Source organism: Lucilia sericata, unplaced genomic scaffold (assembly GCF_015586225.1).
Source record: "Lucilia sericata isolate MDLA Ls3-8-SP2 unplaced genomic scaffold, ASM1558622v1 Contig000003F_arrow, whole genome shotgun sequence".
In the NCBI taxonomy this organism is placed as follows: Eukaryota; Metazoa; Arthropoda; class Insecta; order Diptera; family Calliphoridae; genus Lucilia; species Lucilia sericata.
The window spans coordinates 950047-974094 of record NW_023994044.1 but is presented as its reverse complement, the minus strand read 5'-3'; the positions used below and the strand labels follow the sequence as shown (position 1 = coordinate 974094).

Genomic DNA, 24048 nt, shown 5'->3' with positions numbered 1-24048 from the left:
AATTCGAATGTTTAGGGGGTAAAAACATGTGAATTCGGTAACCTCATATCTCCTAAACTACTTAGAAAATATACAAAGACAGTTTAAAGCTAATTTAGAAGCACTAAATATGCTAATAAGGAGTTATTTGGAACACCGGTAGCAAGTGATATTTTTACTACTTTTTCGTTCTCCAACTGGTACTTTTTGAGTTTTCTATGATATTGAAATCGAAACATGAAATTAATAATTAAGGGACTTTTCGGAACTTTTTCGTTCTACAAAGGTACTTTTTGAGTTTTCTATAAAATTTAACTTAGAAACATGAAATTAAGCAAGTAGAGTCCGGTGTAAATGAGAATCTATAAAATGGGACTTATTGGTACTTTATTGTACTTCGACTGGTACTTTTTTGACTTAGAACTTAGAAACATGTAATTAAGCACTTGAGAATCTATAAAAGTGGACTTTTTGGTACTTTTTCGTTCTTCAAAAGGAACTTTTTGAATTTTCTATAATATTAAACCTAGAAACATGAAAGCATGTAGAGCCCCGATTAAGTGAGAACCTGTAAAAGGGGACTTTTTGGTTCTTCAAAAGGTACATTTTAAGTTTTTGTATAATAATGAACATACAAACGTGAAATTAAGCATGTAGAGCCCGGATTAAGTGAGGTCCTATAAAAGGGGACTTTTTGGTACTTTTCGTTCTTCAAAAGGTACTTTTTGAGTTTTCTATTAAATTGAACATAGAAACATGAAATTATGCACGTAGAGCCCGGAGTAAATGAGAATCTATAAAATGGCACTTTTTGGTACTTTTTCGTTCTTTGACTGGTACTTTTTGAGCTTGCTAAAAATTTGAACCTCGAAACATGAAATTAAGCACTTAGATCCTGGAGTAAATGAGAATCTATAAAAGGGAAACTTTAACGTACTTCGACTGGTACTTTTTGAGTTTTCCATAAAATTAAACCTAGAAACATAAAAATAAATATGTAGAGCCCGGAGTAAATTATAATCTATAAAAAGGGACTTTTTAGTACTTTTTCGTTCTTCGACTGGTACTTTTTGAATTTTTTATAATATTGAACATAGAAACATGAAATTAAGAATGTACAGCCCGGATTAAGTGATAACATATAAAAGGGACTTTTTGGTACTTTTTCGTTCTTCAAAAGGTATTTTTTGAATTTTCTATAATATTGAACCTATAGACATGAAATTTTTTGAATTTTTTATAATATTGAACCTATAGACATGAAACCTGTAGGGCATGGAGTAAGAGAGACATATAAAACGGGACTTTTTGGTACTTTTTCGCTCTTCAACTGGTACTATTTGAATTTTCTATTATAATGAACCTAAAAACATAAAACTAAGCAATCAGGGACTTGAGTTAATGAAAATTTAAACTGGAGTATTTCTGGTAATTTTTCGTTCTGTAACTGGTACTTTTTGAATTTTCTAAAATATTGAATATATAAACATAAAATTAAACACGCAGTATCCAAATTGAACGAAAATTTATCGCTTTTTTACGACATATGATTTGCCGAATATAACTCTTACTTCTTACTTATTTTAATCATAAAGAAATTACCGTTAAAATAGGAATAGTCTGCCTTTACTTTTGGAATATTTTTCAATCTCTTTGTGATCCCTTTAAATGATGTTGTTCTGGAAGAACTTTAACATCCATGTAAACATTTTGGGTAATAAATTGGGGGACTACCAATGAGGAACCTCCCATATGAATTAAATACAAAAATTCGTTTATCTGGGCAACTAATAGAACTAAATTCTTCAAAATTTGCACGAAGAACTTTAATATTCATCTGAACATTTTGGAGAAAAAAGGGCGGACTTTCATCTGGGGGCTTGGAGCTCCCATATGAATTAAATAGAAAAATTCGTATATCTAAGAAACTATTAGAGCTAGAATCTTCAAATTTTACTGAAGAACATTTAGAGAAAAACGGGCGGACTTTCAATGGGGGGCTTGGCACTTCCCACATGAATTAAATGCAAAATTTTGTATATCTGGGAAACTATTAGATTATTCAAAATTTTCATAGATTAAATTAAAATCTTAATTAACGTTCGGAATAATTGGCGAAATTGCAATAATTTGCGTGGAATCTCCCATATGTAAAAAATTGTATATCTGGAAAACCATTGTAGTTAGAATCAGCAAAATCGTTAAGTGGGTTTCTTATTTATATTGCTTTTAGGGTAGCACAGCACACAGGGTATAGCTAATAAATAAACAAATAAAATATCTTTGTTTTCACGTTATTCATAATTTGTTTAATGCAAAATTTTTTAGAAACTGATTTTCTGCAAGATGTTTTATATGGAGGATAGGGTTAAATATCGGCAGATCCTCGTAAAATTTGGAGAAAGGATTTGTTTTTAATTTTTAAGAATCTTTTATTCATCCCTGCATAATTTCTCACACAATTTTTGAGCTTGCTCTGTTTTGTTGTTATAAACAATATGCTTCTAAAATCCCACTTTCTGATCTATCGGATTCCGTTTTTATTTAAAATCGTTGAAAATTTAAAAACTAAACGTACATATTTGAGAACTTAGCCGGCTAACAATTGATTTTAAGCCGCCGCCGATATTTTTAGTGTCAGCCGCCCTTAATATTTGTCGGCGCAGGGCTCTGCTGTACAATCAAAATAAAAACAATACAATGCCGCTAAAATTGTTCAATGCTATTTGATTTTATGCATTTTGGTGCTAATTTAAAATTTAATATTTTTGTGATTCATTTGAGATCATTAAAAATGTGTACATTGGCCGCTCAAGGAAAGATTAAGGTAAAAGCTAAAGACCTTAATTTGGATTTGACTTTGCTGGGAGGGCAGAGTTTTAGGTACAATGTTTGCTTTTCACTTGAATTTTTTTGTAAATAATTTTTAATCAATTTTCAAAATTATGAAACAGATGGGAAAAAGAAATCAATGGTTATGAATGTGAGTGGCGTGGTGTGGCTTATGGTGTATACTGGATTTTGAAACAAAATGAAAATTATTTATTTTACAAGGTTCATACATCAACCACCTCCTGCAATCAAGACAATAGTGATAAAGGCTTCTATAGTAACTTACTACAACGTTATTTACGCTTAGATTTTGATCTATCCACACAAATAGAATTATGGCGAAAATCCCATCCTCATTTTGGCAAATTGGCTCCTCATATGAAAGCTGTGCGTGTATTGGATCAGGAGCCATTGGAAAATATAATATCATTTATGTGTAGCCAAAACAATAATATTAAAAGGTAAATAATGGAACATATGTACCTACTAGGGAAATTTATCTGAATTTAAATTTTATTTTATTGATTTTAAATTTCAGAATATCAACTATGATTCAATGGTTGTGTGAGAATTATGGAGAAAATATTGGGAATTTCCAATCAAGTGATGTCTATAGTTTTCCTAATTTGGAATCGTTAGTTAAGGATCAGAATACGGTAAGAAATTATTATTTATTATGTATGAATCTTCACATAGGTAATAGAAATACTAGTGATGCAATTTTTATTGGCAAAATGACTAGCTATGTACACACTAATCGATTAATTTTGCTGTTACACAAAAATGTTTGATATGCCTTTGAAAGTGTCTCTCAAGGACCTTTCTTATGATACCATGATTTCATATTATTCCTTTGGAAGAAATATGAAAAAAAAATCATAAAAACCTCATAAAAGGACTTTTATTCAGCTACTAGGACTAACTAAATTTTAATTTTCGGTGGGAACATCAGCAAATTCAATTTTGGGGTCACCTTAATGTACATGTATTACAAAAAGTATTTTATGACAATCCATTAGGTTATTAAAAAATTTAATAACCTATTACATACATTTACACCGTGATACAATCTATATTTTTTTCATTGGACTTGAATGAGACCATATACTCTAGAGTGTCCCGTGCACCGCCTTTTTGTAGGGGTACCTCTTAAACGATGTGTGTTGAAAAGTGCCTCAGTGCCTACCGGATCACTGTGGTTCCAAATCACAGAAATGGTGGCTCTGAATCCGAGGAAAATGTTAAAAAGATCTGCATTAGCAATTTTTGAAATAACAGTAGAGCCAAGATATATGAAATTGTATAATTAAAAATAATTTTTATTTTAAAAAATTTTCCATCGTTTTGAATCTAACTATGCTGTTTAAATTTAAAACTGTCTACCATATATGTAGGTACATAAATTTTTCCTGTTACAATACTATTTAGTAAGAAATTTCCCCAAATTATATTTTTTTAATTGAAAAACCCTATTTCGGGCGGTTGTAATATTATTGCAAGATATTCCTTAGAAGTTCCTTTAAGAGATAAATGGGATCATTGAACGGGTTTCGACTTGGCAAGCTTTATAATATTGTAAAATAATACAAATATTTATATATTTGAGACCCAAGTTTAAAGGACTAAAAATATATAAGATATACATTAGAGCAGCGGTTCCCACCGATTTTTACTTCGCGGACCCCTTGAAGAACTTATTTAATTTCGCGGACCCCCATACATATTTTGATATCTTATTGTTCTATATAATTGTCCATCCGAAAATTGACCTAGTTCATTAATTCCTAGGTCTAATAAATGTAGAGATGTCATATCTATAAAATATTCCCGTAAATTGAGAATATATAATATTTCAGATAGGTTTTCAATTGCATGTTTTGAAAATAGAATGACTTCTTTGTTGATATGTTAACATGATGTTTAATTTTATGATCGTGAGATCTTTCATGTTCATTTTTCTTCAAGGTAGCGAAAAGGTTTCTTTATCAAATATTGTCACATGTGCTTAAGGAGTCACGTTTCAAAAATTTGTTGGGATTGCAAAGGGTGAACTGAGTAAGTGAGCTAAGTTTTCGGGAAAATAATATAAGAAAGTTGGACTTCTTCTATGTTGTTGCGGAATGAGTTATCCGCATAATATATGATTTGAACTCTTTGTTAAAGTACTGTGAATATGGAACTTAAATTTGAATTTTAAAATACCAACGAATTATTTTACTTCATGGTTTTTGGCTACATATTTACGCGAAACGCTATGGATTTTCTGATGTTAATTTAATAATATGTATTGGTCGACAAAATCAAGTTAAAATCTGTGTATCACGTCGGATTGGAATATTTATAAAGAGATGCATAAAGAGTCACCTCTGTTTTGGAAATATATAATTTTAGTCCTTTCAAACAAGAACACTTTTGCTTACAATTTGATAAACTTAAATCTTTAAAAAGCTTGTCTTTGAATTGAACTTCATACTCCGGAATACCAGTATCCCTAATTTAATTGTAAGGCAGAGTATTATTTGTCTGAAATAAAAACTATTATTTCAGTACATATACAGGAAATAAAAATTACAAATCACGCAATACTTTACTTTATAAAAGTTATACAATAAATTCCTGATAAACAACCGAAAAAATAAAATTCAAAAAGTCACCAAAAAATTTGGGATTATTGCACAAAAATTGGAGATATTTGTACATACATATAAAAGCAGAATATTGTTTATTCATGGTTTTTTTCGTTCGTCTTCGCGGACCCCCTAGAATTTTACTACGGACCACTAGGGGTCCGCGGACCCTCATTTGGGAACCGTTGCATTAGAGTGCACCAAAAAAAGGAAGTTGCGAATTTTGCCCGTCCCCCGTCTAGAATTGTTCTTTGTGTTGTAAAACTATGTTGTACAAAAATTTAGGCTGATAGGATAATGTTAAAAGGTGCCGCAACGGCTCTGAGGTTTTCAAGTGCATTTACAAGGGGAATTATAGATTTTTTCAGTTTTTGCTCAACTTTGGCTATTTAATAATGAATTTTGAACTTTATTGTTAAGGAATCGTAATGTGCACAGAGTAAGCATTTTGGAAAGATATAAAACAGAAAAAATGTACTTTTTTTGGGATATATTCTAAAAAATCATTTTGTAACTTAAAATATATCTATAATTACTCGAATATTAGTTTTTGCCCTCAGCTATGGTCAAAAAAGTTTGATTTTTTCAACGGCCATTTCAAATCTCCAAGTTTAGTTTTATTGAAACTTTTTTAAAAAATTTTCAAAATTTTTAGAATATTCTAGATTTTGATTTGGAATTACAGTGCAGAGATTTATAAACTTGATATCAGTACAATATGTCGAAAAAAAAACTTTTCTGATATCTTTTCGAAATTGGTCTCAAAAATTTCGTAATTTTATTATTAAATTCTAAGACGATCTAGCTGTCAGTCTGTTGAAGCACGATAGAGTCCGAACGGTACGAGTTAGAGGTTTTTCCACAAATATTCTCTATATGTAAGGTTTATTTGGTATTGAAAATGGGTAATATCGGTCCACGTTTTCGGATAGACCCCATAAAAGTGGACTCCCGAAAAATAGCTTTAGTTAGTTAGTTAGTTTGAAAGGAGGATGTATATACATCAAATCCGAAGAAATACACCTAGGCCTCTATCGGGCCTGTTGTGCGCTCCTTAACCAGTGCCTCAGGTGGGAATCGAACCCACCACCTCCGGTCTACCAGACTAGAACACTAACCACTAACCTACCGGAGGCCACAGCTTTAATGGGCATATCTGTTTCAAAAGTACGAGTATAGCTATGAAATTCGACATAAATAAGTTTCTTATGACCCAAAATCTCTCTACCAAATTTTATGAGGATCGGTAAATAATCGGTCCTAGCCCCCATATAATGCCCCCTTCAGAAAATTACTGTAACGCTCATTATTAAAAATACGAGCATAGTGATGAAATTCGATACACATATGTTTCAATGTAGCCAAAATTTCTCTATCAAGTTTTATGTGGATCGGTGCATAGTTGACCCTACCCCCCATATAAGGTCCCCTTCAAAAAAAATAGTTTAACGCTCATTGCTGGCTTAGAAATACTATTATAACAATGAAATTTGACATAAGTAAGTCTCTTATGATCCAAAACCTCTCTACCAAATTTTATGCCCATCAAAAAATTACTTAAACGATCATTACTGGCATAAAAATACAAGAAAGGCGATGAAATTCGACACACATATGTCTTATGCGAGTTAAAACCTCTCTACCAAATGTATTGAGGATAGGTACATAAGAAAATTACTTTAACGATCTTTGCTGGCTTAAAAATACGTGAACAGTTATGAAATTTTATATAAGAAACATTTATAGGAACGTAAACCTTCCTACCGAATTTCATGCGGAAAGTGTTGGGAAGTGATATTCGATGTAAAGATGTTTTGTATGAACCAAAATTGGTATAAAAAAAATTTATGAAAAACGGTAAATTTTTATCTCTATTCCTAATTCCTATCTCTCATATGAGGTCCTCTTCAGTTAATTTGATGAGTAATATCACCCTGATATTTATAAGGCATACGGTTTGATGGTGGGTATATGAGATTCGGCACAGCGGAATATAATACTCTCACTTGTTTTATTTATAATACAAATTAAAAATAAAATTCTATTTACATACAGTGTCTCTCATAAGTATTCGAATTTAGGTGAACTATGAAAAGAAACCAAATTTAATAATATATTTTGTGTGGGAAATAAATAAATAAATTTGTTATATTGTCTAGATAGTCTTTAGTTTTGATATCACGCCCCTTAAAACTTGAAAACTTTACATTTACTTAAATTAGTTATGCTTTTTTTAAAAAAAGTCCATGAAACTACTTCACAAAAGTATGCGAATTTTTCCTGTATTTCATATTTGATCATATTATACGATACACACATTTTAGAATCGCATGGTTTTATGCTTAATATGGTTTTAAGGGGTTACTATCAACCGCATGGATATATTTTTGACCCATTTGGTCCACAATTTTGGGGGATTTGTACCCTCTTTTCATGTAATATCATTAAAATGGCGATTTTTGGCTATATTTGTAATGTTTTCACCCTTTTTCCAGAGATAAAACCAAAATTTAATATTGGAATTAAATAGAAACCATAGGGTATCTAAAAATAATATTTTTTGTTATAAGGATCTGTACTTAAACGTTCCAAGATGTATTTTTGCTATCGTTTTGCAGTTTCTAATTGAATTATCTGGATCATAAGTCCCTTTTCGTACCTCTAGGGACGATATTTTCCGACAAAGTTGTCTAGTGTATATTCATGTACATATTGGCACTAATGTATTTTAAATTTTCAATATATTATAGCGGTATACAACCCCAAAACATGCCTTAACAAAACGTCATCCTATATAGTAGATTTCAGTTTTTACTACTCGTAACTTTCACGCTTATGTTGCCCGTTACAATAACACCTAAATTTTGGTTTTAATTTGATCATAGTAAATAATATTTAAACACATATCAACATTTTTGATGTGATCATAATGATATCGTGCCATGCAGCATGGAGGCCATTGGCATATAAAAATAATGATTTTACTATTTTGAATGGTGTTTCTTCGAGGCATGTTTTGGAGTTGTACACTTCCACAACACATTGAAAACTTAAAATGTATAAAAGCTGATATCTAAAAGAATATATACCAGAAAACTTTCCCCGAAAATAGTTGATCCTAGTATTATAAAAATGGACTTAAGTTCCAATATATTGAATTAGCGAAAGAAGAATGATCCGAATAATTTATCTTGGAACGTTTAAATACAGATTCTTGTAACAAAAGATATTATTTTTAGATACCCCAAGGGGTCTTTTGAGTCCCAATATCAAATTTTTGTTTTATCTCTGGAAAAAAGGAGAAAAATTTACAATTATGGTCAAAAATCGCTATTTTAATGATATTACATGAAAAAAGGGTACAAATTCCCCAAAATTGTGGACCAAATGGGCCAAAAATATATCCTTTCCGTGGATAGTAACCCCTTAAAACAATATTACGCATAAAAACCATTCGATTCTAAAATTTGTGTTGCGTATAATATGATCAAATATGAAATACAGGAAAAATTCGTATACTTTTGTGAGGCAATTTCATGGACTTTTTTTAAAAAAGCACAATTAATTTAAGTCAATACAAATTTTTCAAGTTTTAAAAAGCGTGATATCAAACATAAGGACTATCTAGACAATATAACAAATTAATTTATTTATTTTGCACACAAAATATATTATTAAATTTGGTTTCTTTTTATAGTTTACCCAAATTCGAATAATTATGAGATACACTGTATGTATATGTGGCTCCCCAGCCGAATTAATTATTACCAAATACAATTACAGAAAACATATTATTAGTATCTTCTTCTTATTATTAATACTACTAATCCTACTAATTAATTAATAATACTAATCCTGAAATACTTGAGTAAACGAAAAATTTTAACAAAGATTCTAAGTTGAACTAGGCTTAACTTGCTGTTAGATTAAACTCGGAACAAATTTAGGCGGACTTTAATCGATGATTGTGTTCTTCAGTTATGGATTTAAGTTCAGTTAACTTTGTTAGTATTGCCAACTTTTCACTCAAAAACATAAACAATGAACAGCGGTTTTTTGCAAATAATAATTTTGAAAAATAAAAAATTTTGGAAAAATGTTAAATAAACATTTAAAACAATAATAAATAAACAAAACAAATCAGAAAATTGCAATTTATTTAAAATATTAAGTTTTTGTTCTTCCGAAATCATTGTTTTATTGTTTTTGTTAATTGTGTCTTCTCACTTATAACTTAAGTTTAATTGGCCAATAACACTCAGTTAAACTAAGATAATAAGTAACGTTACTGTTTACTGAAAAACACAAAACATATATTAAACTAGGTTTAAACAAAGAATGTAGATTATCTTTATCTGAAAACCCCGCCCTAAGTCTAATAAGAAAATCAAAATTTTGGATACAAAAAAATCTGAAATTGACAATAAGGCGGCGACAAATTGTAATGATTATAATGAGGCTGTTACGCTAATACATATGTATTCCCGAAAACTTCATGAAATAGAATCTCACAATTTATCAATTTGCTGATGAATTCATTATTTTATGATGGAATAAGGATTTTGATCTAGCTGTGGTCAATCTTCAACATAAAATTGGAGTTTTCAATGCAGCTTGTGTTAAACGTAATCTTTCCTTTAATATGGCTAACCCCCATTATCTCAAAGTCTGGATATATTTTATCGTAAGGTTAAATTGACAGTTTTCATACAAAAATTATTTTAACCGGCAGAATATCTATCGGTTAACGATAACCGGAGTTGATGTTAACGGGCGTAAGACGAATTGTATGTTTTGTGTTTATGTTGCTAATGGAGGTAGAAAGCAAATAAAGTTCATGATAAATGTAATATCGACTGAGCACGTGAAGAGCATCAAAATTTTAGACTGTGCGATAATTAGTTCAAAAGTAATGTCAATTTATTGAAAAAGCTTACTCCAATAAAATCTGGACTTCAACCTCATGTGGCACTTAACATACGTATATAAAGCGTGTATAATACCTAAAATTTAATTATTTTATTAAGTCAATAAACAATCGATTGAAATCTTTTCAAAATTCTTCTTTAAGAAGATGTCTTGGCTTATCTCCATCTACGCCCTTACATGTAGTATATACTATGTCTGGTGAACTTGTTCCTGAAAGGAGAACTAAATTACTTGGTTTTAAAGAATTATTGAGAATTAAACAATTTTCTTCGGGTATCATTATGGATTATTGTGACAACAAATCTAGCTATGAAACTACAGCTAGAGAATTTCAATATTAATTGCAGACCACTTTTTTTTCCATCAACTTTGTAAGTAATTCAAAGTTGACAATTAGGAAAAATGAATTGCCGGACAAGAAGTCAAATGTATCTAATACTGTCTTCATTTAGCAATACCTTAAAAAGGCTGAATTTTATAGGATCAATGGATAGACAATTTTTACAACAGATGCATCTATTCTCAACAATGTTGCTGGCTGTGGCATTAATAATGTGACTAATAATGAAAAATTTTACTTCAGGATAAATTTTAAATCATCATCTCTCTTTGGAATAGAAATGGCCAAGAATGCTTGCGAGATTGGAGCTATTTCTGAGGACAGATTAAGTCCACGTCGCACGAAGATTTTTTTATTCAATATTTATTAATTTCTTTTATCAACAATCAACATTAATATTTTATCAACATTACTTTTTTAGAGATCGCTTTCTCATTCTTTAATATCAACATTTGGACGAACACCCCGGAAATATAAGCCTTGAAGGCTTGTCCAACTTTTAACCTTTATAGTGGAAAAAAAAATTTGTTGCTATAATTTTGGTTTAATATCAAAAAACTTTATTTCTTAGATTAGATTAGAAAGGGCACAAAGCACCACGACCCTGTTTTGGATCTTTTGTGCAGACCGTAAGTTCAACATTCCAGGTTCAATTCACGCATGAAAATATCGGGTTTCATTGGTAAGGGGATATATTCAACTCCTTTGGGGCTAGTGGAGCATTACACAAGATTCTAGCTCGACGTGATCCTTGAACAGGATAAATTGGTGATGTCTGAGACCGCAGTGTCTCGTGAATAATCCCGTTAGTATTCTAAGATCGTTTTTGTAGAATGTAGAATCAATGTTTACAGATTGCGATACAAAGTAATTATTAAAGTTATCAGGATCATGGTAATCCAAAGGATTAAGATCTTTCCCACATATCCTACTATTAAGAATTTTACACATTCTTCTATTATCAAAACTATCAAATCTCGAAGACCAATAATCAGCCTTATGTCTCCTAATAATTTTCTTTACCCTATATGTACAGTATGTCTTCCAAGATCTAGAAACCAAATTTTCATGTGGTGAATAAACAACGCCCACCAGAAAATCTCATCTAACCACCACAAAATGATCTAAAAAGGATTTTTTTTATTTTTTTGTACTTACGAACTTTGCCAAAAATCTTAAAAAACTTTTAAATTTAATCATTTATCTTACTCTAGCTGGAATCTCGTTTACGTTCTGCAAAATTTGGATATCGGGCAAAATTTATAGCTCAATCTATAGCAAAAATAAACGAATTTGGCGGTATGGCATGGTTTGAACAACTACGTTCTCTTCCTTATCACGAAGCACGACAAGAATTAGTAAAACTTCCAGGAATTGGTTTTAAAGTGGCCGATTGTATATGTTTAATGTCGCTTGGACATTTGCAATCAGTACCGATCGATACACACATCTTTAAAATTGCCCAATCTGTTTATATGCCTCGATTATCGGGTGTAAAAGCTGTGACACCTAAAATTTATGAAGAAATCGCAGAGCATTTTCGTGAGGTTTATGGTCCCTTTGCTGGCTGGACACAGGCGGTAAGTAAAAATAAAGAACTGACGTTTGCCTATCGATAGCGGTATGTGAATATAGGGTTTCTTAATATGGAGTTCCGAAGTTTAAATGTTTTTAGCGGCATCTGTCGAATTTACATATTCAGTCTGTCTTGTTGAATGAATACCAGTTCATATGAGATCTGACAAAACTACCTGTTTTATGTAGATTTAAACATCTACACGATGTTTATTCCATTTAAATTGATTTCGAATGGATATAACATTTCGATTATATCTCTCATACACTTTGTTTTACTTACAATTAATTAAATGAAATACCGTATATAACATCTCACATTAAATATTTTATTAATTAATTTTTAAGGTTTTATTTTGTTCGGAACTTCAACAATTTCAAAACGACAATGAAGGGAATTCATCGTCGCCAACCAAAAAGAAACGCAAAAAATAAACAGGTATTAGATTTATAGATTCTTATTTATTTTTTAAATCTTTTAATAAATAAAAAATACACATTATTATATAATTAAAGTATAAGAATACATACGAGTATGTATGTATATATAAATATTGAAAAAACAACAAAATGCTAACTGTAAAAATGCAATTTGCTTCAATTGTTTAGACTCGTACTATATTTAAGTAATAAATAAAATTAAAAAAAATGTTTATCAAAAAAGTGTTTTATTAAAAAAACATTTTATATAAAACTTACTACACTCAACTTTGAGATTTTTGTACTACACAATTTGCTCTTGAAGACTATGATCCCAAGGGTTGCGTTAAACTTCTTCCGCTTTATTATAGTATTAAATACTTGTTTTTTATATTTAAATAAGTGTTTAACCATCACCATGTTGCGTTTGATCTTCTTCAGCATTTTCCATGAGTTTTTCAGCTGCCTGCACCTGTATGTATTTATAAGCATTCAAATTATTAAATACTTGCTGATTTATGATGAATGTTTACATTAAATGTCCTCTGTTTTGAATCTTTGCTTGTGTCGTTTTCTTGAGGGCTATCAGAACCATCAGTTGTTTTAATGAATGACGAATAAAATGATGAAAAACTTGAACCATCCATGTCGTCACTGTTACCATTGCTGTCCGTATTGGGCTGTTTTAAAATTAAAAAAAATGATTATTAATTAGTTTGTGTAACTTTTGCATTTAATTAGAATGTTATTAATGAATTTGAGGTTTATTTTTACTTTTAAACTATTTGCATTATGTTGATCTGATACATAGTCACCCATAACGGATGCAATGGGCGAATCTGCAATACCTTTTTTCGATGAATCAGATGGTGCCTGCATAAATTTAAAAAAAGTAAAAATCATCAAATTATATTAATATTTATGGCGGGAACCTTAAATCATAGTGGTTGTATATATTTTCACATAATATATTGATGAATTTGGTTATCAATGATTCTCAACTGTCCAGTCTCTTTGTTTGTGTGTCCGTGTAAATACCGAAATTTACATTATCTATCGATTACTCAGTATGTTTTCTGATAGTTCACTCTGTCGACCTTAAATAACGTCTCAAATATGGCCATAATTTTGGGATACGATATCTCAAAAACCAGATTCGGATTCAACGCAGCTTAATTCGATAGATTTCGACTTTTATATTTTTTTTTTGGCCTTTGTTATTATAACATAAATAGCAATACTCTATAAAAGTGGACGATTTTAATTGTAAATTTCAATTTTTTATCGTAAACTACTAATTTTAATTTAAATTACACCCTGTAATATGTTTGAAAAACTACTTTAACACCTATCTACATAGATATCAATTCTGACAGAGTTAAAAAATGGTCCATTGGTTTCTCGAAACATACATATGTACATCTTTTCAATTACAGTTACTCGGTGTTATTCGTTCACAAGCTGCAAGTGATCATTTTTCACTTCCCACAACATAAATGCTTGAAAATTTCCCAAAAATTTTTATATATCTGTAGTTTCAAGAGACTTGTAATGATTAATGACAAATCTTTTAAATAGCTGTTATTATTTTCAAGGTACATATTCATATGTTGTTATTACCCCCTTTTAAGACAATTCGTTCAAGATTTCTGAAACCAATGTCCAGAAAACTGGCGAATAATGCATACCAACCATTTCGAATTATAAACAGGATGCTAAAATTCGTTAGATTTTAGATTGCACTTGCAACTTGAAGTTATTCCATAAACTACGAGTAATTTTAATACACACAATTACTGCGCAAATCCTCAGCCCATACCGAGACCTATTTTTTATACACATACATATGTATGTATATATCTCATGAAAATATAATAGAATCAATTAATAGAAATATAATTGTTACTACTAGATATTTAAGGTTAGAATTTCTAATACAACAAACATACCATATTAGAACCAGGTTCTGCCTTAACCGACGTGGCTTGTGAAGATGGACGTTGTAGTTGGGCCGGAGTTATAGAGTGAAACGCTCCTTGTTGTTGGGGTTTAGTAGTGGTGGGTGCCACCATTAGTGTTTGAGCCTGAAGAGTAATAGAACATTAAAAACAATTAATATTGTTATTGGAACGTTATATTTTTCTTCAATGTAATACCGTTTTGAAATCAGTCGATGAACTTGCCTGTTCAGGAGCCAGATTAATAGTGCTGGCAATATTTGAAAAGGATACCGGTTGGTACATCATAGCGGTGGCGGCAGCTGGATGAGTGTAAAATAATGAAGGATGCGGATACATAACACCAGCCATATATTGCAGAGGCAGCGCCTGACTTGAAGTACTGGGCATTTCAGCGGGAGATCGTTTTTGGACTTGATTGGCAGCAGCTGCTGCTGCGGCGGCAGTGGCGGGTATATAATAAAATGTGGGAAACAGACTGTGCTGTGGGGTAAAACTACTTTGTGCTATTTGTGCTGTATGCGAGGTAGGTGTGGTGAGACCAACAGAGAACGGTGGCCAAAGGTTAACGTTGCGCGAACATGATAGACCTCCAGCATAGGGAATAGTTAAAGCATTGGCACCGAGAGTGGTTTGGAGATTATTGAATATTTTATTGCTAGAACTCGGCTGATTATGATGATCGGTATATTCACGTTGTATATCCATTAGATTTGTATGTTGTTGTTTTGGCTTGTTGGCGTCGCCCTCCCACGAATGTGAACCAACTCTTTTGATTCCGTGTCCCGGGCCAGTGTACTCCATTATCTTTTCAGAATTCTTTTTGTTCTTCTCGCCACTTCGTCCTCGAGATTCTCTATGCTTCTTAAGCATAAACTTTTCCATTTCATCGTTATGTTTATTTAGTAGAGATTCGGTCAACGTGACCATGGGAACACTTCCAGAGGAAGTACCAGTACCGGTGTTGCTGGTATTAGTCACACTGCCCATATTTAAGTTACTGCCCGAAGTAAAATTTCCTGACGAACCACTTCCACCGCTGCCCTCAAAGCACTGAACCGGACTTAGGGTACTGCGTGCATCGGCAGGTGCATTATAAGTTTGTTCCATTTTAATAGGATCAAACTCTACAGGTGCTGTAACGGGTTTGCTGTTAAAAAAACGTTGCAAATTCTCATTGTAATTCAGTTGATTGTAAGAAGGCGGAGTCTCCGTAGAACTTTTACTATCGTAATAGTCATGATGCGGGGATATTTCTCCCAGCATAACAGAATCTCTTTCGGATACCGTTAATTCATTTTCATTGGGCAACTCCAGTTTTAAATCTGTGCGTGAAACTTCATCCATTAAAGTTTCCATAAAAGAGGCTAGAGCTTGGCAACGCCTTGACACCTCTTGTTTGACAGTATCTGAAGGCCTGGAAACAGTTTCTGCTAAAAGTTTAACTATATCTTCTTTTATACGAGCAATGCGAGCTTGAGAGTCTTCCGATAACTTGGGCTTTGTATTGGGTGGTGGTTCAAAAACATGAACATTTTTGGGACCTGTTTTGTGGATTTTGGAATTAAAAACAAATATAAATTTTATAAAACTAAAATATTAGTCTATATTGTGCTTTATAAGTACCTTGAAATACCCGGTGATGTCCGATAACAAATTCCAATTTTCTAGACCAAGGATTAACAAAACTAGTCCACTCAGTTTCGAGCAGAGCATAACAACCATTTTGTATGAGGAAACGATAAGGTTTACTGCAAAAGGATGCACCAGCCGTTTGACCTTTTTTCATTACAGTCTCATAGATTTCCTTTAAAACAATAAGATCTTCATGATGATAAAAATCAAGTATTGAACGACCTATAAGATCCTGAGGTAAATAGCCTAATGCCGACACAGCTGCACTATCCACATGTGAAATTATACCCGTAGCAGTGTGACGTATTGTAAATTTAGCACTTTTGTGAGAAAGTAACTCATCCGATACTAAAATGACAGATAGATATTTTCTCTACTTCCATACGATTAAAACTATAAACCACCTACCTTTGTAAGCACTTTTAATGGGCGTGGCACATATAACCAACAGCATATTGGTGCCACTTGGTAAGTAGTTATCGGAACGCGCTTCTTCGGGTGCTTCGCGGAATGTCAATCCCAAACGAAATGGTTCATAATTAACCGAACGTCCTATAACTCCATAACCACCAGACTTAAGCCCCCGATAACGTCTTAGCATAACACAGAATGTACTACGGGCATCTTTTGGCATACTACTGCGTGATTCGGCTATTGGTATTCCAGTGGTTATTTGACTTGCGAATGTTGCTCGATCTTTGGTATGAACAAAGTCAATGAATGAACGTCCCAGCCACATATCTCGTGGAAAACCGAGCACATCTGTAATACTGGGTGTAGTATAAAGAACAATGCCATCGTGCATTGAAATGACACAACAGAAACTATCCTATTTTTGGAAAATGTAAAAAAAAATATTAGCACTGATTTTTTAACAAATAAAAATTTATCTTTTTACCTCCTTAAATTTTTCCGTTTTGCCTGAGGATTCTAATTTTCCTGGCGCCGATTCACAAGTTTTTTCCGATTTAACTCCCTGCTGTGTGGTGGCTAAAGGAGAAAATAAATTTGTTCAAATATATTTAAGAGAAGAGAACTTAGAATATGATTTCGAAAGATTGACTAAAATTTTGAAAATTATTTGAACTGAAGATGACTTGTACAGATAAATTTGCTTTAACATACCTGATAATGGAGATGGAGTTGGAAATTGCAATAATGATTTCTCAGATTTGGGTTCACTAGCTTCTTTTTCCAAATTCTCTTTATTATCTTTTTGTCGACTTGTTTGAGCTAGAACGTATTCGTAAAAGTTATAAGATTCATCTTTAAAAAATATTTAATTCGACCTACTCATTGTTATGTCATTAATATCAACTTTTTCCTCATCTTGGACTTCACTTGTTTTGGCAACATCTTCTTGATTTTCTAAAACATTTGTAGCAGTACTGGTGGAACACTTTAGCTTCTTCTTTTTGCGAGACTTATCCTTGACACGCTTATTGAGATGTATTTCACTGCTAGGGAAAAATAAATCAGAATTATTACTGAAAACTGCTTAAATAAGTATTTAGTAACGCACCTGCTGGTTTGTGTTGAAGGTTTACCGCCATATCCACTGCTTCCTGACGAATGGCTTCCACTTAGGCGAGATTTTGAGCTTCCACTGAAAAAAACATGTTAAACATTAAATATTATCTAGATTTTGAGAGAGTTATGTAAAAGTATTCGAGAAAAGTTTTACACTTCACCCTAAGAAACGAAATAAAATTATTTTTTTAATGTTTTTTTCTAATAATTAAATAAAGATAATACTAGTTTTTTATCTATGTACCTTCTTTGAGATTGACTGTTACTGCAACTATTTGAATACGCTGAATCTGAAACTTTTGTATTATGAGTTGATTCTGTGGATTCTCCCTCCATTTTGTATTGAATGTATTTAGCTTTTTTACTATTTTATCAGTTTTCTTATGTTTCTTGAAATTTGCTCTAAATTTGTAAAAGTCTCTTATTTACTTTTAATTAATTTTTGTTGCTGTAGTTTGCCGTTATTTAACTCTTGAACTGTTAGATTTATCTGAAAAAAAAAGAAATTGATTACATTGTTTTAAATACATGGTATATTTTTAGATACATAACGTTTATAAACAATAAGTTTGTTGATGTAAACAAGTCTTTGTTGCAGCAACAGACACATTCAGTTTAACTGATAAGGTTTGTCTGCCTCTTGCACAACGAACTCTTACATTTACAACATTTTATTGACGTAAATATTGTTTAATTATTATATTTCCTTTAGGATATCAAACATCAAATAAATACAACAAAAAATCATAGATCGCCTAAGGCCTAATTAGTCTTATATTTTTGAATTAGGTTAACAATGAAAGAGTATGATTATTTTATGCAAGAAAAAAATATAATTTGGAAAGTAAGACATTAGATAAGTAACCATGAAAAGGTCTTTAATATAAAATCAATTTATTTCTAATATGTATTATGAAAGGAAAATCAAAATGCTTGGCATACTTCCATACTCAACAAAAAAAAAGTCCCTTTATCTCATATAAGGAGTCTTTAGGAATATGTATTAGTTTTAAATGTACACTTGGCCATAAATTGAAAATAAACGAGTATGAGTTATATATTCGACTGTGCCAAATCTTATATACCCTTCACCATAACCTGTTAAATAAACATTCAGTACGTATTTTACTTATTTTTATTTGAATGTTTGATTTTGAATATTATAAAAAGTACATTTGGAAGAACGAAAAAGTACTAAAACATTCAGTACGTATTTTACTTATTTTTATTTGAATGTTTGATTTTGAATATTATAAAAAGTACATTAGGAAGAACGAAAAAGTATTAAAAAGTCCACTTTTAGGTTTTATTTTACTCCGGGCTCTACATGGTTAATATCGTGTTTCTAGGTTTAATATTACAGAAAATTCAAAAAGTACCATTTGAAGTACGAAAAAGTACCATAAAGTCCATTTTTATAAGTTATAACTTACTCCAGGCTCTACATACTTAATTGCATGTTTCTAGGTTCAATATTATAGAAAATAAATAGAAAAGTATCTTTTGAAAAACGAACAAGTACCAAAAAGTCCCATTTTATAGGTTCTCATTTACTCCGGGACCTACATGCTTAATTATGTGTGTTGTTGTTGTTTGTTTATTATTTCTGTCTCAGCATGCACCAAAAATCTAAATTTTTGATGAAATTTTCAGAGGTCTCAGTTTTTTGCACATATATCCGTTATTAATGGACCGATTTTGCTAATTTTAAATAGCGTTCTTCCCGAATTATTGAAGATTCGGATCTCGCAGATATCTGGGGTCTTCTGAAAACTGATTTCAACATACACAGACAGACAGACGGACATGGCTAAATCGACACCTCTATCTATAAGGATATAGAATATATATATACTTTACAGGATCTGACAATTATATTATAGAAATTACAAACGGAATGACAAACTTATATATACCCTTCTCACGAAGGTAAAGGGTATAGCAAGTATTACGCTATTTTAATTATCATCAAAATTGGGACCTGCACTTTAATTACCAGGTCTACATGGAAGCTCACATCGGGTCAGAAAATGAGCCGATTAGTATTCTTTATGGTGGTTAAAAGACAAATATTTTTGTGCACTACAAACATAATTATCAATAATCTCCCCAGCATAGTGGTGTAGGACATAAAAATAATTGTGATATACTTATAAATATATATTAAGTTAAAAATAAATCTCCAGAATTTATGTTAACATCCTTTTAAATTCAATTTAATATTTACATCAATTTCATATATCGGTCAAATATTGGCCATAGCGCCCAGATATGGTTCAAAATTCCAAAGGAAATAATTGATAATTCGGTGCAAATCTGGTAAGTAATTATACATAGTTTGTTTTAAAATCCTCTAGGATCGGTTTATAATCAAGGAACAAATTACTGAATAACACTGATAGTATTCCATAGTTTTGATTAAGTGATACTCACAAGAGACAATTTTGTTAAATTTAATTGAATTTAATTGAAATGCGACAACACTTCATCTCTCACAGTGTATTCAGAACTAAACTTTGTTCATAATAGAGCTTCGCAAAGAAATACCGGGAGAGAGAAAAAGCTTTTTTATTATGAATGTGTCATAGAAAAAGATTCACGTGCAAAAAACATTTGACGCTGTCGCAGCGACTACAAAATTGCAGTCAATGTTACGACAACATCTAATAAGTACAAGTACTCATGCAACAAACAACGATTCAAACAAAGGCATTGCAATCTATTGACAATGTGTTTTGAAAAGCTCGTAACTCAAACACACCCGTATACGAAGAATTTGTGCACATTTTAGGCTCATATGTCGGTTTTTATAATAATTGTAGTTTACTTATTTTTAGCAAGTGGGTGTTATTATTTATAAGTATATCTATTAGGGTGATGACAATTTTTGTACAAAAGTTCAATCTATCAACTCGAACAATACGAACTAAGTTAATAATTAAAATCTGTCCGTCTGTTTATAAAAATCAATTTTTCGGAGGATTATTCTTTTTAAGAATTTGACTATTTAATACCTGTCCGTAAATATCGGACATGTGATCAAAATTCCGAAAAAATGGAATAAAATATAAAACAATTTGACAGCAACTAAAAAGTAGGATTGTGTTTCGTAATATTTTCTGTAATTGAATAAAGGATGTAAAATTTTAAATTTGCAAAAGAAAAATTAAAACCCTAATACACACTACACTGACTCAAGTTACCAGTATGTAATATAATATAAGAATATTATGTTCAAAAAACTCAAGTTATGATTTCTATACGGATTAAAAATTAAGCCAATATCACGTTTCCATGCTTTTCAAAGAGAAACAAGAAACAACTTCTATAGCCACCTTCAAAACATCTGTAGTAAATTTCAAGTAATTTTTGAAAGAAAAATTTCGGACCGATACTTCCGGAATTTATTAAAACGAATTTTTCATTTATTTATGCCAAATTGTATTTTCATGTATCGATATTAATATGAGTATCAAAGCGATTTTCGGAAAAGGGCTTTTAATGGAAATTTGGTGGTTTTATATAGTCAAATTTTAGGTGATTTTATCCATTTAATTGTAATCGCATTTTCAACAGACACAATAATACGGATTCACTATATATGTATGTATATTCTTTGAGGGAAATCTTACATAATTCCTGTAATTGCAAATAATATCGAAAAAAATAATGACATTTTTTCCTTCTTTAAAATAGTGACTATATGAAACGATCGTTAAACATTCAGAGTCCTAAGTGAAGAAAAATCTGTAGGAAAGTACTTTCGGTATTTTTTTGATATATAAATGGTACTTTTTGGTTTTCATGCAATATTAAACCTAGAAGTATATAATCATACGTACATATATCCTGATGGAATAAAAATCTATAAGTGTAAATAATATTGAACTTAAAAAACGCAAAATGAAAGACGCATCATACTGATTGAATCAACATTTATAAAAGAGGAGTTTCTGGTACTTTTCGTCATTCAAGTACTTTTTTGAGGAGCCTGATGATACGAAAATAATATATGTACATATGAATATAAGTGTAAACTTTTTGATACTTTTTCGTTCTTCAATTGGTACTTTTGTAATATTTTTTAATATTAAAACTAGAACCATAGAATTAACACTCTGATTGAATAAAAATCTATAAAAGAGGACTTTCTGGAACTTTTTCGATTTGCAACTGGTACTTTTTATTTTTTTATAAAATTCGTACTGATTGTTTTGTTAATACATTATGGTGAATGGTATATAATATTCGGCACAGCCGTATATAGAACACTTACATTCTCTTTGCACATATCTCCGTTATTTATGGATTTAAGTGATTTTAAATAGGAATCTGACAGAATTATTGAAGATATCTGGGGTCTTGAGAAAATTGATTTCAACAGACACACAGACTGGCAGATTGACAGACGGCTTAATCGACTCCGCTTTACTTTACTTTGTATATAATTTAGAAGAAACATTTAAAATTTAATTTTAGTTAAATTTTGTTTCTTTTTAAAGTTTGAAAATAAGAATATTTTATTAAATATTCATTTTAATAATGTAAATAAATATTTTGTGTTTTTAATGAACATGAAAGTGTGATTTATAACACAAACAAATTTGTAATTAAATATTTTTAATCATTCTCTCGTTACAATTTACAAAATGTTCTTATCTCTTTTGTTTTGTTGCATGAATTAAATTATTTTTAAGCTTAAAGCAATTTATTTATATTTTACCTTCAGTAATATATTTAATATATTTTTAAGTTAAAGCTTTAATAAATTTTAATATTTGTTTTAAACTATCACTTTTTTCACACTCTTTTCTTTTTATTTTTTCTGATTTATTTGCTGAGCAATATTGTATTTAAAAAATTATTTACGTTATTTTCTTTACTTATTTTTTTTTTTTCAAATTTTAATTCATCATGTTAATATGTTTTTTTGTTTTTAATAATACTTATATCTTTATTTTCACTTATTTGTATCTTTAATAAACGACTTATCAGCGGCGGACTCATACGAATACTAAATGATTGACTGTTTGAGCAAATGGTCTGCAGTTAGCTGTTCGGTTGGCAATTTTTGCTGCGAGCTTTAATATGAACTAAATCGGAAAAAGTTTGCCAACGAGGGTTGTGTGAAAATATTTTTCTTTTTGCATGATTAGTTTTTATTTATATAAAAAATAATATAAAAAAATTCATTACAATAACTTCTTAATGTAAACATTATTCTATTAAAAAAATAATATAACTGATAATTAAGTTATTCCAAAATCCTCGCATTCTAATCCACCTTATCATGTATTACTTACAAAAATTTTTAATATTTGACTTCGCATACAACCCCCGAAAATATTACCTTTATTCTCTGAGATTTTCTAAATTTTCCTTCGATATTCAATACAAGCAAAACATGTTTAAAAGAGTATCTGAGTGCGAGATTAAATTTTTGTTTTAGATGTATGCACATTGTCCAGTTACATCCATGTATTTATATTGGAAATTCTGTTTACAACACACACTACAAAAATTAAGCCGAATGGTAAAAGTGTAAAATACACGAGTATAAACATGTGTAGTAGGGTGTTTTTTTTATACATATACATTTTGCAAATTTATTTCTACTAATTAGAAATTATATTGGAGAGGTTGCTCCAACTGTGTCGGGTTATATCGAACAGGACTGATTGATGATTCATATTATGACTTTTCCTTGGGATTTCAAAAATAATTTCTAAGACCCTTTTCATTTTGAAAGTATGTACTCTGATGCTACTGTCTTGCAATTTTCTGAAAGGAATGACTTTTAGTTTAACGCCAGTCTATGGCTATAATAAGGGGATTACTAATCCATTTGTGAGCTTGAATGAACTGCTGGACAATTTTGTCTTTATCGAGTTGTATTTAGCTTCAAAATTTATGTCTTTTAGTTTTTTATTTTCCAAAGGACAATAACCGCAAGTACCCGGTCCAAGCTGGCTGTTTGTTAACGAAAATTGCTTCCCAAGCCTTCGGGTGTGGTCAAGGTTCCCAGAAATGAGGTTCCCCTGCCCCTTGAGTTAATGTCGGCTTTTTCCTTGTCTTCGGATGAGAAAAATGTTCCCCACGTGCCGTGCGCTAAAGAGGAATCGTCGGGCTTCTCTGCTACCACGTGCATGGCACCAAACCCAGAAAAGTTTTAGTGGGAGATAATATCTCGTCTCTCGAATGGACAAAAAGCCTCTTGGTTAGA

At 31.0% G+C, this 24048-nt stretch overlaps 2 protein-coding genes across 5 annotated transcripts; one reads left to right on the top strand and one right to left on the bottom strand.

Moving 5' to 3' along the window:
* Positions 1-2641: 2641 nt before the first annotated feature.
* On the top strand, positions 2642-12937 carry LOC119599796 (N-glycosylase/DNA lyase). Its single transcript, XM_037949671.1, has 5 exons — positions 2642-2862; positions 2934-3272; positions 3350-3467; positions 11922-12287; positions 12631-12937. Exons 1-5 carry the CDS (start codon positions 2699-2701, stop codon positions 12715-12717), a joined length of 1074 nt encoding a protein of 357 aa, XP_037805599.1. The 5' UTR covers positions 2642-2698; the 3' UTR covers positions 12718-12937.
* On the bottom strand, positions 12770-22857 carry LOC119599751 (period circadian protein). 4 transcript variants are annotated; one of them, XM_037949661.1, is made up of 14 exons: positions 22549-22857; positions 18070-18315; positions 17818-17901; positions 17589-17755; positions 17421-17528; positions 17194-17285; positions 16704-17124; positions 16287-16643; positions 14859-16204; positions 14652-14786; positions 13477-13575; positions 13236-13382; positions 12982-13174; positions 12770-12898 (listed from the first exon to the last, which is right to left on the bottom strand). In XM_037949661.1, exons 2-13 carry the CDS (start codon positions 18159-18161, stop codon positions 13109-13111), a joined length of 3114 nt encoding a protein of 1037 aa, XP_037805589.1. In that variant the 5' UTR covers positions 18162-18315; positions 22549-22857; the 3' UTR covers positions 12770-12898; positions 12982-13108. The 4 variants fall into 4 exon arrangements, with proteins under 4 accessions (XP_037805589.1, XP_037805591.1, XP_037805590.1 ...); XM_037949663.1 differs by having other exon boundaries at positions 14886-16204; XM_037949662.1 differs by having other exon boundaries at positions 17589-17752.
* Between the last annotated feature and the right edge of the window lie 1191 nt (positions 22858-24048).